Source organism: Gekko japonicus, unplaced genomic scaffold (genome assembly GCF_001447785.1).
Source record: "Gekko japonicus isolate JY-2015 unplaced genomic scaffold, Gekko_japonicus_V1.1 scaffold2151, whole genome shotgun sequence".
In the NCBI taxonomy this organism is placed as follows: Eukaryota; Metazoa; Chordata; class Lepidosauria; order Squamata; family Gekkonidae; genus Gekko; species Gekko japonicus.
This window is the reverse complement of record NW_015169848.1, coordinates 197,158-213,177: the sequence shown is the minus strand read 5'-3', so window position 1 is coordinate 213,177 and position 16,020 is coordinate 197,158. Positions and strand designations below refer to the sequence as shown.

Here is a 16,020-nt window from a genome sequence, read left to right as displayed (position 1 = left end):
CCCCCCGCCTTTCCTTCCCAAATGTCAGTTCGCTGGTGGTTCAGCTTTCAAAACAAGCCTTTGTTGGTTTGTAACGCAAGGAGAGAACCGAAGCCTCTGCCAACAGGGAAATGTTTCTGGGAAGACGCCTGGAAAAACTCCAGACCCGTGTCCCATGCAGAGGAGGCCAGCGTTAAGAGGAAGCTTAAGACAACCCAGCTGAAGGGAAGAAAGCGTGGTACGCAGCGCGGGGGAGGCGTTGATCGGCGGCCCCGATCCCGTGTGCTGCAGCTCTCGTTTTAGGGCGGGAGGGCGGGGGGTGGGGGTGGCGGCTTTACAGGCCTTCTCCAGGCATAAAACACAAAACATTTCTGACTCCGAAGCGGTGTCTTCTTCTCGGCACGTTCAAGGTTTCAGCTTGCCATTTTCGAGTTGCGTAAGCACTTCTCGAGTACGCGCGGCTTGCTGTTCTGCAGCTCATGTGGCCCCCCCCCGCCCGCCATGTCTTCTAAGACTTGGTGACAGGCCCAGGCACAATTTTTGCCTCCTGGATTGTGTGTGTGTGTGTGTGTATGAGAGAGAGAGAGAGAGAGAGAGAGAGAGAGAGAGAGAGACTCGTTTTCAGTCTCTTACCAGTTTTCCGGAGTCTTAAAGGCTGCTCTTGGAGTCATGATTTGATTCACCGGGTCTCCATAAGTCAAAAGCATCTCAATGGAACTGAATGCACATGCACAGGCCCAGCTTGCGTAAAGGCCACAGACGAATCGCCCCCCGTTTTTGGTATCACGGCCCTTCCACTGATCAGACCACGTGGCCCCATCTGGCCAAAGTGTCGGTGTCTTGCAAAATAGATCCGCAGGACTAGATCGCAAAATATCAGCTTGTTTATGTTCAGGCCCGTAGCCAGGGTTTTGTGGCTTGTAGGGCAATTCCCCACCCCCCCGGTGGGGCTGAAGTTCTCAGTGCAGAAAAAATCATAGAATCACAGGGTTGGAAGGGTCCCTGCGGGCCATCTAGTCCAACCCACTGCTCAATGCAGGATCCGCCTAGAGCAGGCATGTCCAACTTCGAACAGGTAATGATCTATTCTTTCCGGCCAGAAGTGCCAGTGATCTACCACCATGAAAATAAAGTTTCAAATTAGTTTCAAATTAGAAACTAAATTAGAAACTAAACCCCCACTAAAGTTGGGTTCCACCCCACCCACCCCCAAACCACACACGAAGTTCTAAAAGTAAAAATAAGAATTCATCATACCGGCACCAATAATCAAATACCACCAAACAATCATAAAAAAAAACAACAACCCCAAACACCTGTCCAGCAAACCAGGAGACCAAGTGGGGCTGGTGATCTACCTCTGACCCCTCTGCAATCTACTGGTAGATTGCGATCTACCTGTTGGACATACCTGACCTAGAGCAGGGGTGTCAAAGATGCGGCCCAGGGGCCGGATCAGGCCCCCGGAGGGCTTCTATCAGGCCCGCAGTGGAACTGGCTGTCTTCTGCTTCTTCTTCCAGTTCTGCTGCTGCTGCGTCATCGTAGGTTTGCGGCTTACAGATACACACCTGAACAGCACACTCAGGATAGCAATGGCACAGACATTTAGATGCAATAATTCAGAGCAAGAGGTGGTAGTTATCAGACACTGTTAAATAAACGAAATATTGCCAAAAGTGCTAATGTTTTAAGCATGTTTTTATTTTAAGTAAAAAACAACAACCCACCTTTGTGTTTGCGTCTTTTATAAAGTTCATATCTCCGCTACCTGACATCACATTTTGTGACACACACGGCCTACAAGGTCTCATTTATGTCAGATCTGCTTTAACCCAGTCTTAGCTGTACTTATCGCCCAGTTACTTCTGCATCTTGACTCTAACTAACGCTTCCTGCCAACTAACCCCCACACTATATGTAATGCTTGAGGAAGCCTGTTTCATTGTATCTGAAGAAGTGTGCCTGCACACAAAAGTGTATACCCAGAATTAAACTTTGTTGGTCTTGAAGGTGCCGCTGGACTCAAATCTTGTTCTTTCCCCCAACGGTTAGCTTAGGCCAGGGTTCCCCATCCTGTGGGTCAGGACCCAAAAGCGGGTCACGAAGGTTCCGGAAGTGAGTCACGGATTTGCCCTCCCCAGTGACCACCCGTACGCTTTCCATTGCTCTCTTTTGTATCTTGGAAATCGAGATCCGAACCCTGGAAGCAGTTATCTTCCATGTATGGTATTTATTCTTCACTGCCTACACGCAACGTGGTATTTTCTTCTTCACTGCTTATACGTGTTGATCGAGGAAAACACGTCCTGATGGTTACTGGAGTGAGTTTCTTAGAATCTTAGGGGGGGGGGATTCGAGGGAAGAATGGAGAAGAAGAGGGTAGTCAGAGGCCGGAATGTCACCCCAATATGCCAGGGCTGTGTACGTCGGAAGGCCACTCGCTCGGGGTTCATCATGGGGGGCAGCTTTGCCCTTTGTGTGATGTTTGTTGGTTTCTCAAAAAAAACACCCCATCTGGTTGGCCGCTCTAGAAAACAGAATGCTGAACTGGAGGGGTGCCAAGGTCGTCGTTTGCCCCGGGCACCCAAAAATCTTGGGTCAGCCTTGGATTAGTATTCCCTCTAAGCTGAGTTAGTGTGGGCTAGCTCACAGTTTTCTTAGCCTCCGGCTCACACATTTTTGTCTTTGCTTAGGAAGGCTGGCTCCCGAGCAGACTAATTTATGCAGGAGCCAACTCTCTTGCTCACAGGTTTAAATGCCAGCAGCTCACAAAGTAGCATTTCTGCTCACAAGGCTCCACAGCTTAAAGGGAGCATTGGTCACCATACCAAAAAATTTGGACCTCTCGGTCAGCATGCCAAAAAGGCCGGGAATCGCTGGCGTAGACGGATGTTGGATGAGCTGCCTCTACTGCTTGGATGAGCTGCCTTGCTGGAGAGGCGGGTGACTGTCACCTTCTCAACAGGTGTGATTTCTGGCTTTCCGCTCATCTGAACAATGCTCCCTCTAAGCTGTGGAGTCTTGTGAGCAAAAATTCCACTTTGTGAGCTCCTGGCATTAAAGTTGTGAGTGAGCCATTTGGCTGCTGCATAAATTAGTCTGCTCTGGAGCTGTCCTTCCTGAGCGAAGACAAAAATGTGTGTGCTGGCGGCTAAATAACTGTGAGCTAGCTCACACTGACTCAGCTTAGAGGGAACACTGCATCCGACAAACATTGCTAAAGTGCTTTTGCATAGCTTTGTACATGAGACATCTCTATTTGTTGTTCAGTCGCACAATCGAGTCCGGCTCTTCGCGACCCCATGGACCAGATCCCGCCAGGCCTTCCTGTCTTCCGCCGTTCTCTGAAGTTTGCTCAATTTCATGTTCGTTGCATCTATGACACTGTCTAACCATCTCATCCTTTGCCGTCCCTGTCTTCTTTGACCTTCAATCTTTCCCAGCATCAGGGTCTTCTCCAGTGAGTGCTCCCTTCTCATTTGGGGGCCAAAGTATTTGAAGTTCAGTTTCATTATCTGGCCTTCCAGGGAACAGTCAGGGTTGATTACTTTGAGGACTGACTGATTTGATCTTCTTGCAGTCCAAGGGACTCTCAAGAGTCTTCTCTAGCACCATAGTTCAAAAGAATCTATTCTTTGGCGCTCGGCCTTCCTTATCTCTCCCGTATTATAATTGAGTAGTGGGCACCAAAATTCTAAAATTGGCCCCTTTAGTGTTAGGCCGGAAGAACTGCCACTCAGAAGACACTGGCTGGGTTGACTGGCTGCTTTGTGCAGTCCCGCCCAGCGTTCCAAGGTCATTTGCATATGGAAGCTGATTGGACTTCACTCCATTCCACACCTCAAACTTCCCCCCCCCCGCAAGGCAGTTGGAATTTTCAGTTGCATAACATACCTCATAGGGGAGAGGAGAATGATGTCAGCTGCTTTGGTTACCACTGCAGGGAAAGACTGCCCTTTCCCTAGGCAGAGGCTGTGGGGGTGTGTGTGTTGTAAAACTTAAGACAGACAGGCAGATAAAGGTTGGCTGATGGTTGCCAAGAAAGGACATAGGGTTGCCAACTCCAGGTTGGAAACTTCCAGGATATTTTAGGGATGAAGCCTGCTGAGGGTGGGGTCTGAGGAGGAGGAGGAAGAGGGGGACCTCAGACAGATACAATGCCATACTGCCCACACTCCAGACAAGCTGTTGCCAGTCTCCAGGTGACAGCTGGAGAGATCTTAAAGCTTTGGTGCTAATTCAAAGTGTTGCAATTTATTGACAGAGTAGTGTTTTGGAAAATCTTTAGGAATTGTTTGGTGCATTTACGATGGGGCTCCTGGGGAACTATTGTTGCCAGTCTTGGCCCAGCAGCCATCAAACCATTCTCTTCAACCCCCTGCTGTGCAGCTGACTTTCCCCTAGGGTTGCCAATCTCCAGGTGGGACCTGGAGATCTCCCACTGCTACAATTGATCTCCAGATGACAGAGATCAGTTCCCCTGGAGAAAATGGATGCTTTGGAGGGTAGACCCTATGACATTATACCTGCTGAGTCCTTCCGCCCCCCCCCCGCCCAATGCTGCCCTCTACAGAATCCACCCCCCAAACCTCCAGGTATTTCCCTCCTTAGAGCTGGCAACCCTACATTCCCCTCAGTGCCTGTTGGGAGTGGGTGGTGGGGGAGGGGAAGGGAGCGGGCGACCGGAGGCTTCTGCCTCCTGGTTAGCTGGGAAGGAGATGGGGGTGCCAACTACATGCTGACAAATTCCTGGGGATTTGAGGGGTGGAGCCTGGAGAGGGTGGGGTTTGTGGAGGGGTGGGACCTCAGACAGGTACACTGCCATAGACTCCACCCTCCAAACCAGCCATTTTGTCCTGGGTAACAATTGCTGCCAATCTCCAGGTGAGGGCTACAGATCACTCACAATTACAACTGCTCTTCAGGTAGTAGAGATCAGTTCCTCTGGAGAAAACAGTGGACTCTGTCATTATACCCTGCTGAGGTCACCACAGCAAATTGACACTGTTTGCCCAAAGCCAGAGCACTGCCCCAGAGCCTCTTTCTAGATCTCGTTGTATTGCTTTCACAACGGGCTTTACTGCTAGTAGTCTATACATGACTACTGGGAATACCATTGCTTTGACCATGCGGACTTTTGTTGGCAGGGTGATGTCTCTACTTTTTATCATGCTTTTTAGGTTCGCTCTATACTGTTTATGCTGTTTAGGTTCATCTCTATACTTGCTGTTTATGCTGTTTAGGTTCATCTCTATACTAGCTGGTATTTGTGATTTAAAGGTCGGCAGATTGATTTAGATAAATGTTTTGAGGGTTGGGGTTTTTTTGCATTTTCTGGTAAAGACATCGGATGTCCCAACTTGGGAGTCAACAATTTTTCTTCTTTGTTCTCCTCTTTGTTGCAGATGGTTTATTCAACCAGTACATCAGCCAGCAAGAATACAAGCCACGATGGGGTCAGATCATCCCCAAAAGCACCAAAGGTAAGACAGGCCCATAAAATGATCTCTAATGCGTGCTGAGTGAGCGCACCTCTCAATTTGGCGCCAGAGCTTTGAAAAGCGCTCCTAAAAGAATTGTGCCGCGGGTCCCTCGTTTTGCAAAGGAAGCTGTATCAGGGCCCCTGTCCGTGAAGTAGCCGGCAGTGAAAGTTGGAAGGAGGACCGGTTATTCGCCATCTGTTTGTTTTTAATATTGTATTATGGTTTTAATTAATTTTATCTTGTTTTATTTCTGGTTGTACATCACCCAGAGCCCTGCAATAGCAGGGGTGGGGCGATTCATAAATGTAATTAACAACAACAACAGACAGCAATTTGGGGCAGACCCCAATCGCCCCAGGGTGAAATAACTAAGCGCCGTACAACACCACGGAGAGCGCTTTTGAAATGAAAACACCAGAGATTCTGCCACCCGCAGTTGTTGAAGGTAGATATAATAAAATCCCTCAGGCTGAGAGAGTATGTCCTTGTAACATTGATGCGATAGAGACAACAACACACGTCTTACTTCACTGCTCGATATACAATGAAGTTCGCCTGCCCTTTGTTTCGCTGATATTACCGAAAAGTCCCGAAATCTCCGAGGAAGAGACTGTTAATAAATTTCTTTCTGATGAGGACACGGAGACTACTATGAAAATAGCAAAATTTTGTGCTCAAGCGATAAAATTACATTCCGTCTATGTTTCTAAAGGAACAGTGGGAACTGTATGTATAACTGTCTTATCAGAGTTTTATACTTGCGCATTCAATTTTTGAATATTTTTAATTATCTTATTTTTTTATTGTCATTCTTATGCACGATCGCTGTAGTATTTATTTATATACTGGCCGTGGGCCGTAAATAAAAACGGACTGACGACACCAGAGATTCCATCACACTGCCAGTATATGCAGTGCGATTCCTGTGCAGGATTATACTGTTAGTAAACTAGCAAAGCGTCTGAACATCAGGTGGATCCATGCAGTACGTGGGCATGAGACCAGCGTTCTCTGAGAGAACACGTCGTCTCCGAGGGAGATCAATATTCTTGTAACTGTGCTAGGCGTTAGTGGCCGAACCGCATCTTTCTTTGCTCTTGCAATGTTTCGTTTTGCTCTCTGATATAATGCTCAGTTTTGTTCTTTTTAGCAGTTAATGTTTGCTCTTTTTTAATGCCACAGGCAGTGTTCCCTCTAAGCTGAGTCAGTGTGAGCTAGCTCACAGTTTTTCAGCATCCGGCTCACACATTTTTGTCTTCGCTCAGGAAGGGATGGCTCCGGAGCGAAGTGATTTACGCAGTAGCCAAATCCCTCGCTCACAACTTTAATGCCAGGAGCTCACAGAGTGGACTTTTTGCTCACAAGACTCCACAGCTTAGAGGGAGCATTGGCCACAGGCGTAGACGGCTATACCAGGGGATTAGACAGAGACACGAAGGAGAATCCAGGGGCACCTTTAAGACCAGCAAAGTTTGATTCTGGGTGTCAGCTTTCACGTGCATGCACATGTCTTCAGATACAGTGTGCATGGACACAAAAGCTTGTACCTTGAATAAAACTTTGTCGGTCTTAAAGGAGCCACTGGACTCAAACTTTGTTTTGCTGCTTCAGACCAACATGGCGACCCCACCGGAATCTATCTACATGGAGGAGAGGTCTATCAGTGGCTTCTAGCCATGGTGACTAAAAGGAGCCTCCATGTTTAGAAGCAGTCAGCCTCTGAATCTCAGTGCCAAGAGGCAACCTCAGGGGAACGGGCGGGTGGGAGATGTATGAAATGAAAGGATTCACCGATTCCAATGCAGTTTTGTTCCAACTAACCCAGAATTCTCTGCGGCAAAGCAAAGCGAAGACACCCCTTAAGCAATGCTCCCTCTAAGCTGCGTGTCAGGTAGCCCTGTCATAGATCTGGAATGTGGAGGGGTGACCATCCTTCTCGTTCTCAGCTCTCTCCTGCTCAGCTACTGTGCGCCTCTCTGCCCTGTTGTTCGCCGTCCCCACTCCTCCACTTGCACCTGGCTGGACGACCTTGGGCAAGCCGTAGTTCTGATAAGAGCTGTTCTTGAAAAAAAGCCGTTTCTGTCAAGAGCTCTCTCAGCCCTGCCTCCCTCACAGGGTGTCTGTTGTGGGGAAGGGAAGGGAAAGGAGTTTGTAAGGCGCTCTGAGACACCTTCGGGTAGCGAAGGGCGGTGTACAAATCCAATCTCCTCCTCTTCTTCTTCTTTTACCTCCCAGGGTGTCTGTTGTGGGGAAGGGAAGGGAAAGGAGTTTGTAAGGCGCTCTGAGACACCTTCGGGTAGCGAAGGGCGGTGTACAAATCCAATCTCCTCCTCTTCTTCTTCTTCTGTTCTCTTCCTGGGCTCTCTTGGGCACATTTGTGTACGTGGCTGGGATTCTTATTTGGGGTTAGAATGCTTTTCGCCCCACAACTGCAAATGGTACCTGATAAAATCCCCTTGGGTCTCTAGCCCTAAGAGCAGAGGTACTAGCGTGGATGGAGTCAGTTTGGTGTAATGGTTAAGAGTGGCGGACTCTAATCTGGAGAACTGGGTTTGATTCCCCCCTCCTCTACCACCTGAAGCCAGCTGGGTGACCTTGGGCCAGTCCCAGTTCTCTCAGAGCTGTTCTCTCAAGGGCAGTCCTCGAGAGCTCTCTCAGCCCCACCTCCCTCACAGGGTGTCTGTTGTGGGGAGGGGAAGGGAAAGGAGTTTGTAAGCCGCTCTGAGACTCCCTTGGGTAGTGAAGGATGGAGTATAAATCCAATCCCTTCTCTTCTTCTTCTTCTTTCTTTCTCTCCAACCCAAACCAGGTGACGGCGAGGATAGCCGGCCGGGAATGCGAGGCGGCCATCAAATGGTCATCGATGTCCAGACAGGTGAGCAGCCCTTTTTATGGGGTCTTCTCGTGTTTAAGATGGCCGTCCAGCCGTAGCTTTCAGGGCCGCGATTGGCTGTCCGGCCATGGGGCTTGTCAGGTGCCGGCCAGAGTGGGAAGGCCGTCGCAGAACCGGAGGAGGCCGTTGGGGGTCGCGCTCCCCCTCTTTTGTGGTTGGCGCGGTCCAAGACGTTCAACTGGCGAAGCATAGCTTATAGAACCGAGGCTTATGAAAGCCGGTCGAGTAGGAGGCGGAGAATTGGAACTGGCCGAACGGTGTCAAATGTCGCAACCAAGGAGGCCTTGGGTTCTTTGGGCCTCGCTCCAGGGTCCGCGCCGCACCTCTCGTCTGTGGCCAGCTGCGACCCGTTTAGCCACTATCCCTCAAACCTGGGAACCTCACGTGGGCTGCGCATTGGGGCACAGCTGCCACTTCGGTCCCCCAGTCCCGGATCGCGTTGTCTGCCTCTTCCTCCTGACCTTTCGGCTTGCCAACCCAGCCTGGAACGGTGCCCATTTGATTCCTCTTTTGGAGAGCCAGTTTGGTGAAGTGGTTAGCAGCAGTGTTCCCTTTAAGCTGAGTCAGTGTGAGCTGGCTCACAGTTCTTTTTGCCTCCGGCTTGCACTTTTTCTGCCTTCGCTCCGGGAGGGTGGCTCCAGAGCAAACTGATTGATGCAGTCGCCAAACCGCTCGCTCACAACTGTAACGCCAGTAGCTCACAAAGTAGAATTTTTGCTCACAAGGCTCCACAGCGTAGAGGGAGCATGGGTTAGGAGCGCGGACTCTAGTCTGGGAGAACCGGCTTTGATTCCCCCACTCCTCCACATGCAGCTGGTGGTGTGACCTCGGGTCAGTCGTAAATTATTTCAGAGCTGTTCTCTCAGGAGCAGTTCTCAAGAGAGCTCTCTCGGCCCCACCTCCCTCACAGGGTGTCCGTTGTGGGGAGGGGAAGGGAAAGGAGATTGTAAGCTGCTCTGAGACTCCTTCGGGTAGTGACGGGCGAGGTATAAATCCAGTCTCTTTTTCTTGGCTTCGTAGCCTGAATCACTCTAGCTTCTATCCTGCAAGGCCTGCCGGGAGGATCTGTGCCTCAGTGGCAGAGCGTCTGCTTGGCATGCAGAAGGTCCCAGGTTCAATCCCCGGCATCTCCAGTTAAAATCTCTCTCTCTCTCTCTCTCTCTCTCTCTCTCTCTCTCTCTCTCTCTCATATCTATATATCTATCTATCTATCTATCTATCTATCTATCTATCTTCTGTCTGTCTGTCTGTCTGTCTATCAATCTATCATCTATCGTCTGTCTGTCTGTCTATCTATCTATATCCCGCGAACAGGCTCAGTGCGGGCAACAACATATTGTTTAAAGTTTAAAATAAAAAAAACCCAATATAAACATTAAAATTGGTAGTTACAGCCTTAGAAGCAAAAATTCAGATTCGTTTTATACCCCACCCTTTACTATCTGAAGGAGTCTCAGAGCAGCCAACAGGCTCCTTTCCCCTCCCCTCCCCTCCCCACAACAGACACCCCTGGAGAGCCGCTGCCCATCTGAGTAGACAATACTGACTTTGGTGGGTCGATAGTCTGATCCAGTGTCAGGCAGTTTTGCGTGTCTCGCATCCAGCTCCTCATTCCTGGGGCTGGCCGTGGCCCCACAGCTCAGGGGCGGAGCTCTACTGGCCTGCGAGCGATCAAACGTAGGTGTGGTTTTTAATTTCCCGTGGCCGGCAAGGGCCACTTGGGGCCGGGAAAGCGGGTTGGGAGGGCCGCTCGAGGGCCAAGAAAAATTCCTTCTGCGAGAGTCTCTGCGGATTGTTTTCTGCTTCACGTTAGGGGGCGGGAGGGGCCCTTTCCACCGGGCAACATTGACTAACAGTCTGGGATTACTTTCTGCTTTCCATTACCTCAGCCCTGATAAACATTGTTCGCTAATTTTCCTCTGGTGCCTGTATAAACAGCATTATTCATTGATCTGAAATTCTGATCGTCCTAGAGACTTTTGTGTATGATAAGAAAACAAGAAGAGCCCTCCTGGATCAGACCAGTGGTCCACCTAGTCCAGCATCCTGTCTCACACAGTGGCCAACTAGTTCCTCTGGAGGGCCAACATCAGGGCAGAGAGGCCGAGGCCTTCGTAAGAACATCAGAAGAGCCCTGCTGGATCAGACCAGTGAAGGTCCATCTAGTCCAGCCTCCTGTCTCACACAGTGGCCGACCAGTTCCTTTGGAGGGCCAACAACAGGGCAGAGAGGCCGAGGCCTTCATGATAACATCAGAAGAGCCCTGCTGGATCAGACCAGCAGTCCATCCGGTCCAGTATCCTGTCTCACACAGTAGTCAACCAGTTCCTTTGGAGGGCCAACAACAGGGCATAGAAACCGAGGCCTTCATAAGAACATCAGAAGAGCCCTGCTGGATCAGACCAGCGGTCCATCTGGTCCAGCATCCTGTCTCACACAGTGGCCAACCAGTTCCTCTGGATGGCCAACAACAGGGCAGAGAGGCCGAGGCCTTCCCCTGAGGTTGCCTCCTGGCTCTGGAATTGAGAGGATTAGTGCCTCTGAATGTGGCCTCAGTCACCATGGCTCGTAGCCGCTGATAGACTCATCCTCCATGAATCTATCTAATCCTCTTTTAAAACCTATTCCCGTGGCCCTGCCTACGTCCTCTGGCAGCACATTCCACATTTCAATCACTCTCTGTGTCAAGAAGAATTTCCTTTGGTCCATCTGGAACCTGCTGCCCATCGGCTTCATCGGATGCCCTTGAGTTCTAGTCTTTTGGGAGAGGGAGGGACATTTTTCATTGCCAGTTCTCTCTCCACCCCATGCATCATTTTATAAACCTCTGTCAAGCCCTCCCCGAGTTGTCTCTTTTTCTAAACTGGGATGTCCCAGACTCTTCAGTTGTTCCTCATAGGGGAGGTGTTCCAACCCCCTCATCCTCTTGGTCGCCATCCCCTGCACTTTTCCCAGCTCTGTGAATCCCACAACCTTTGGTCTCAAAGGGGTAGGGAAGCCGAAACTCTGCTTCATTCATCTTTGATTGTTCAGACAGGCTTCGCTTCGGCCTGAATCGTGCCTCGTTCCAATCTGGATTGTGATATCCTCAGTGTGAGTGTAGGTCATAAGAACATAAGAACATAAGAACATAAGAGACGCCAATGTTGGATCAGGCCAATGGCCCATCCAGTCCAACACTCTGTGTCACACAGGGGGCATAAATACCAGGTGCCCTCAGGAGGTCCAGCAGTGGGGCCAGGACACTAGAAGCCCTCCCACTTTTGACCCCCCCCCCCCAAGCATCAAGAATACAGAGCATCCCTTGCCCCAGAGCCCCTATCTATGCCTTGTGGCTAATAGCCACTGATGGACCTCTGCTCCATATGCTTATCTAATTCCCTCTTGAAGCCATCCATGCCTGTACGTGGCTCAAAAACAGCAGAAGGAGAGGGAGTACATAAGAACATAAGAGAAGCCAGTGTTGGATCAGGCCAGTGGCCCATCCAGTCCAGCACTCTTGTTACACAGGGGCGAAAAATCCCAGGTGCCCTCAGGAGGTCCCGCAGTGGGGGCAGGACATTAGAAGCCCTCCCACTGTTCCCCCCCCCCCAGCACCAAGAATACAGAGCATCCCTTGCCCAGACAGTGTATTCCATCTATAAGAACATAAGAGAATCCAATGTTGGATCAGGCCAAGGGCCCATCCAGTCCAACACTCTTGTCACACAGTGGCCAGAAATATCAGGTGCCCTCAGGGGGTCCAGCAGTAGGGCCAGGACACTGGAAGGCCTCCCACTGTTGCCCCCCCCAAGCACCAAGAATACAGAGCATCCCTTGCCCCAGACTGAGAGTTCCATCTATAAGAACATAAGAGACGCCAATGTTGGATCAGGCCAATGGCCCCTCCAGTCCAACACTCTGTCACACAGGGGCCCAAAAATACCAGGTGCCACCAGGAGGTCCAGCAGTGGGGCCAGGACACTGGAAGCCCTCCCACTGTTGCCCCCCCCCCAGCACCAAGAATACAGAGCACCACTTGCCCTAGACCGAGAGTTCCTATCTATACCTTGTGGCTAAGAGCCACTGATGGACCTCTGCTCCATATGTTTATCCAATTCCCTCTTATAAGAACCTAAGAGAAGCCAATGTTGGATCAGGCCAATGGCCCATCCAGTCCAACACTCTGTCACACAGTGGCCAAAAATACCCGGTGCCATCAGGAGGTCCAGCAGTGGGGCCAGGACACGAGAAGCCCTCCCACTGCCCCCCCCAAGCACCAAGAAGACAGAGCATCACTTGCCCCAGAGCCCCTATTTCTACCTTGTGGCTAATAGCCGCTGATGGACCTCTGCTCCATATGCTTATCTAATTCCCTCTTGAAGCCGTCCATGCTTGTAGTCGCCGTCACCTCCCATGGCAGTGCGTAAAAAAACCCTTATGACTGAAATAAAAAGTTTTATCTGTAGTACAATCTCCTTGCATTTAATTCTGGCAGAATGTTTTTTTCCAGGATAGCAGTTTACGCCGAGTTTTGAGAAATGCCCTAAAACTTGCATCCTTCCCCTCCATAATCCGTTCCACTCTTCTTGTCCTCCTCGGCCTCCTGGTCTGTTTTTTTAAAAAAATATGTTAAATTGTACACCTTTCTCAGGACACTGTTTCCAGTAATTTTATACCTCCCGTAGTCAAGGGTGCGTAAGAGCAGGATCATGTTATGGAAATGCCAGCAGAACCGTGAAAGTATTTCCAAGCTGTGATGCGCCCCCTAGTGGACAGAAAATGATAATACAATCTGATTTTTTGGGGTTGTTTTCTGAATCCTGGTGTCTTATTCTGACCCTGGTGACATCAGAAATATAACGGGACCATGACACCTTCACAGATGCGTGTGTGACCGTATGTAATACTGCAGGAGGGTTTGGTTTGTGGGATTGTGCTATTGCTTCCAGCAGATTGGAATACACACACACACATACTCTCTCTCTCTCTCTCTCTGAAACAATCAATGGCCAGCTTTCTGGAGGAAGCCCCCAACACGAGCTCTGAGTTTCTTCCTCCCACGGCCAAAAATATATATATCTTTGGGGACATCTGAAAAAAAGAAGCTCTCCATTTGGCCCACAGATGTCCGGGGTCAGTCTTGCGGGGTAGGCTTTTCGTCAAGAGAGCCAGTAACAACGTCCTGGATCGGAATTTTATGAATTTGTTTTTCTCCTTTGGAAAAAAAACAAACAATAATGGCACGGCGTTTCTTGGATGCTCCCTGCCTCCTGAAGCATGACTTGCAGAATGCTCTTAATTGCAGTGTTGTGAAACTGCCAAGGGGAGGGAACCTGCCGGAGACGGCACATGGGGCCTCCTTTGGGTAGCTTTCAGCCTTGAAAGGAGCTCCCCCTCCCCTTCCCCAAATCAGCAGAACGTCTGGAACGAGGGCATAACGAAGAAGGAATGCTTTTTAAACTGCAGTGCAATGGAAACTTAGGGCTATGGAGGATGTACGCGTGGCTAATCCATGCACTTGATAGCCAAAGACCAATGCTGCCGAGAGCCAGTTTGGTGTAGTGGTTAAGTGCGCGGACTCTAATCTGGGAGAACTGGGTTTGATTCCCCACTCCTCCACTCGCAGCTGCTGGGTGACCTTGGGCAAGCCATAGTTCTGGCACAGCTGTTCTTGAAAAAAGAGCAGTTTCTGGTCAAATCTGCATTTGCATTTTTAAATCAGTTTCGTGCTGCTGTGACGCCGTCTTTCTCTATGCTTGCTTGAATGTTGTTTGGAGAAGATTCTTTTGAAGCAGTGCAGAGGTCCAATGACAGTGGAGCCGCCCCGAAAGGACGATAAACATATGTGGATGTGCAAAAGTATGCTAGCACTGTTGAGGTGTGAAAACGACGCCAAATGTAGACAGTTTTCTTAAAGACAGTGTCAGAAGGCTGGACACTGGTGGGAAAGACAAATGCAGATTCAACCTCTGTCAAGAGCTCTCTCAGCCCCACCCACCTCACAGGGTCTCTGTTGTGGGGAGGGGAAGGGAAAGGAGTTTGTAAGCCACTCTGAGACTCCTTCGGGTAGTGAAGGGCAGGGTATAAATCCAATCTCTTCCTCCTCCTCCTCTTCCTCTTCTTCTTCTGGCTCTGGACACCAAGACCATGTGATAGTTTTCATTCTTGGGGGTTTCCTTCAGCTTTTAGAACTGGTCAGGTGACTGGAACGGAGCTGTTGATCTTTTCAAAGATGGAGACATGTTTATTGGAGGGCACGTGCAAAGGAGTTGGGAAAGCTGTAGGGATTAGAGCAGTCAAAGAGTCAAAGAATCATAGAGTTGGAAGGGACCTCCTGAGTCCTCAACCCCCTGCACAAGGCAGGAAGTTCACAAATTACCCCCCCCGACCCCTGTTCCACGCCCAGAAGATGACAAAAAACCTCCACAATTCCTGGCCAAACCGGCTTGGAGAAAAATGGCTTCCTGACCCCAGAGTGGCGACTGACATTTCCCTGGGCGTGTAAGAAAGGGCCACGAGAACTAAGCACTGAGGCAACCCTTCCTGCCCCTCCCTCTCATGAATTGCCTAAATTCACAGAATCCGCATTGCTGTCAGGTGGCCGTCTAGCCTCTGTTTGGAAACCTCCAAAGCAGGTTAATCCCGGGGTGTCAGACTCATTTGTTATGAGGGCCGGATCTGACATAAATGAGACCTTGTCGGGCCAGGCCATGTGTGTCATAAAATGTAACATCAGGTAGTGGAGATATAAACTTTATAAAGGACACAAACAAACAAAATTATTTTTTAAAAAAACTTAAAATAAAGCATGCTTAAAACATTAGCACTCTTGCAATATTTTTTTATTTCACGATCTGATAACTGACACCTCTTGCTCTGAATTATTGCATCAAAATCTGGAGACAATGTGCTGTAGCAATCTTGAGTATGCTCTTCAGGTATTGTTCAGTTGTGTTTCTGTAAGTTGCAAATCTACTTTTGATTTGACATTTATTACAGAAATCTCACGGTCAAGGCTCTGAGCCGAAGTCCCAAGGGAAAACATGAAATGCCTGGGCATTGTGCTCTTTTGTACATAAGTTGCTTCTTGTGCTGGTCAAGAACATGTGAAGGCGTTATGACACAGATTGAAAGCTATGTGTTTGTCTACAAAACTGTATTCCTCAGAGAAATAACTACAACTCCTATGAGATAGTGCAAGAATAGAGAGACAGCCATGTATAGTGGTCAGTATTAGCCTACTATCTGGGAAGTCTAAATTGAAAATCCCCAGCCAACAAAGGAAATGTGCTGGGTGAAGTTGGTCTGGACACACACTCTCTGCCTAATCCACCTCACTGGCTTGTTGTTATTCTTCAATAGTTCACATTTCTTTCCTATTGAGAAAGACTGGGTCATTCTTCAAAGATAGCTGAGCTATCTTAATTGGGGTGGTACAAAACTCTTGTTATGTTCTTCAAATGCTGTACTGGATGGACCACTGGTCTGATCCAGCAGAGCTCTTCTTATGAAGAAGAAGAAGAGATTGGATTTATACCCCGCCCTTCACTTGGAGTCTCAGAGTGGCTTACAAACTCCTTTCCCTTCCCCTCCCCACAACAGACACCCTGTGAGGTGGGTGGGGCTGAGAGAACTCTGACACAAACTGCTCTTTTTCAAGGACAGCTGTGCCAGAGCTTGTG

General features: G+C 49.4%; 1 protein-coding gene across 1 annotated transcript in view; it reads left to right on the top strand.

Moving 5' to 3' along the window:
• MKLN1 (muskelin 1) overlaps nt 1-16,020 on the top strand; it is a 213,215-nt gene that overhangs the window by 98,929 nt on the left and 98,266 nt on the right. The window contains exons 7-8 of the mRNA XM_015417348.1: nt 5,386-5,463; nt 8,273-8,338. Coding sequence (XP_015272834.1) covers nt 5,386-5,463; nt 8,273-8,338 — 144 coding nt within the window. The remainder of the gene's footprint in view (nt 1-5,385; nt 5,464-8,272; nt 8,339-16,020) is intronic.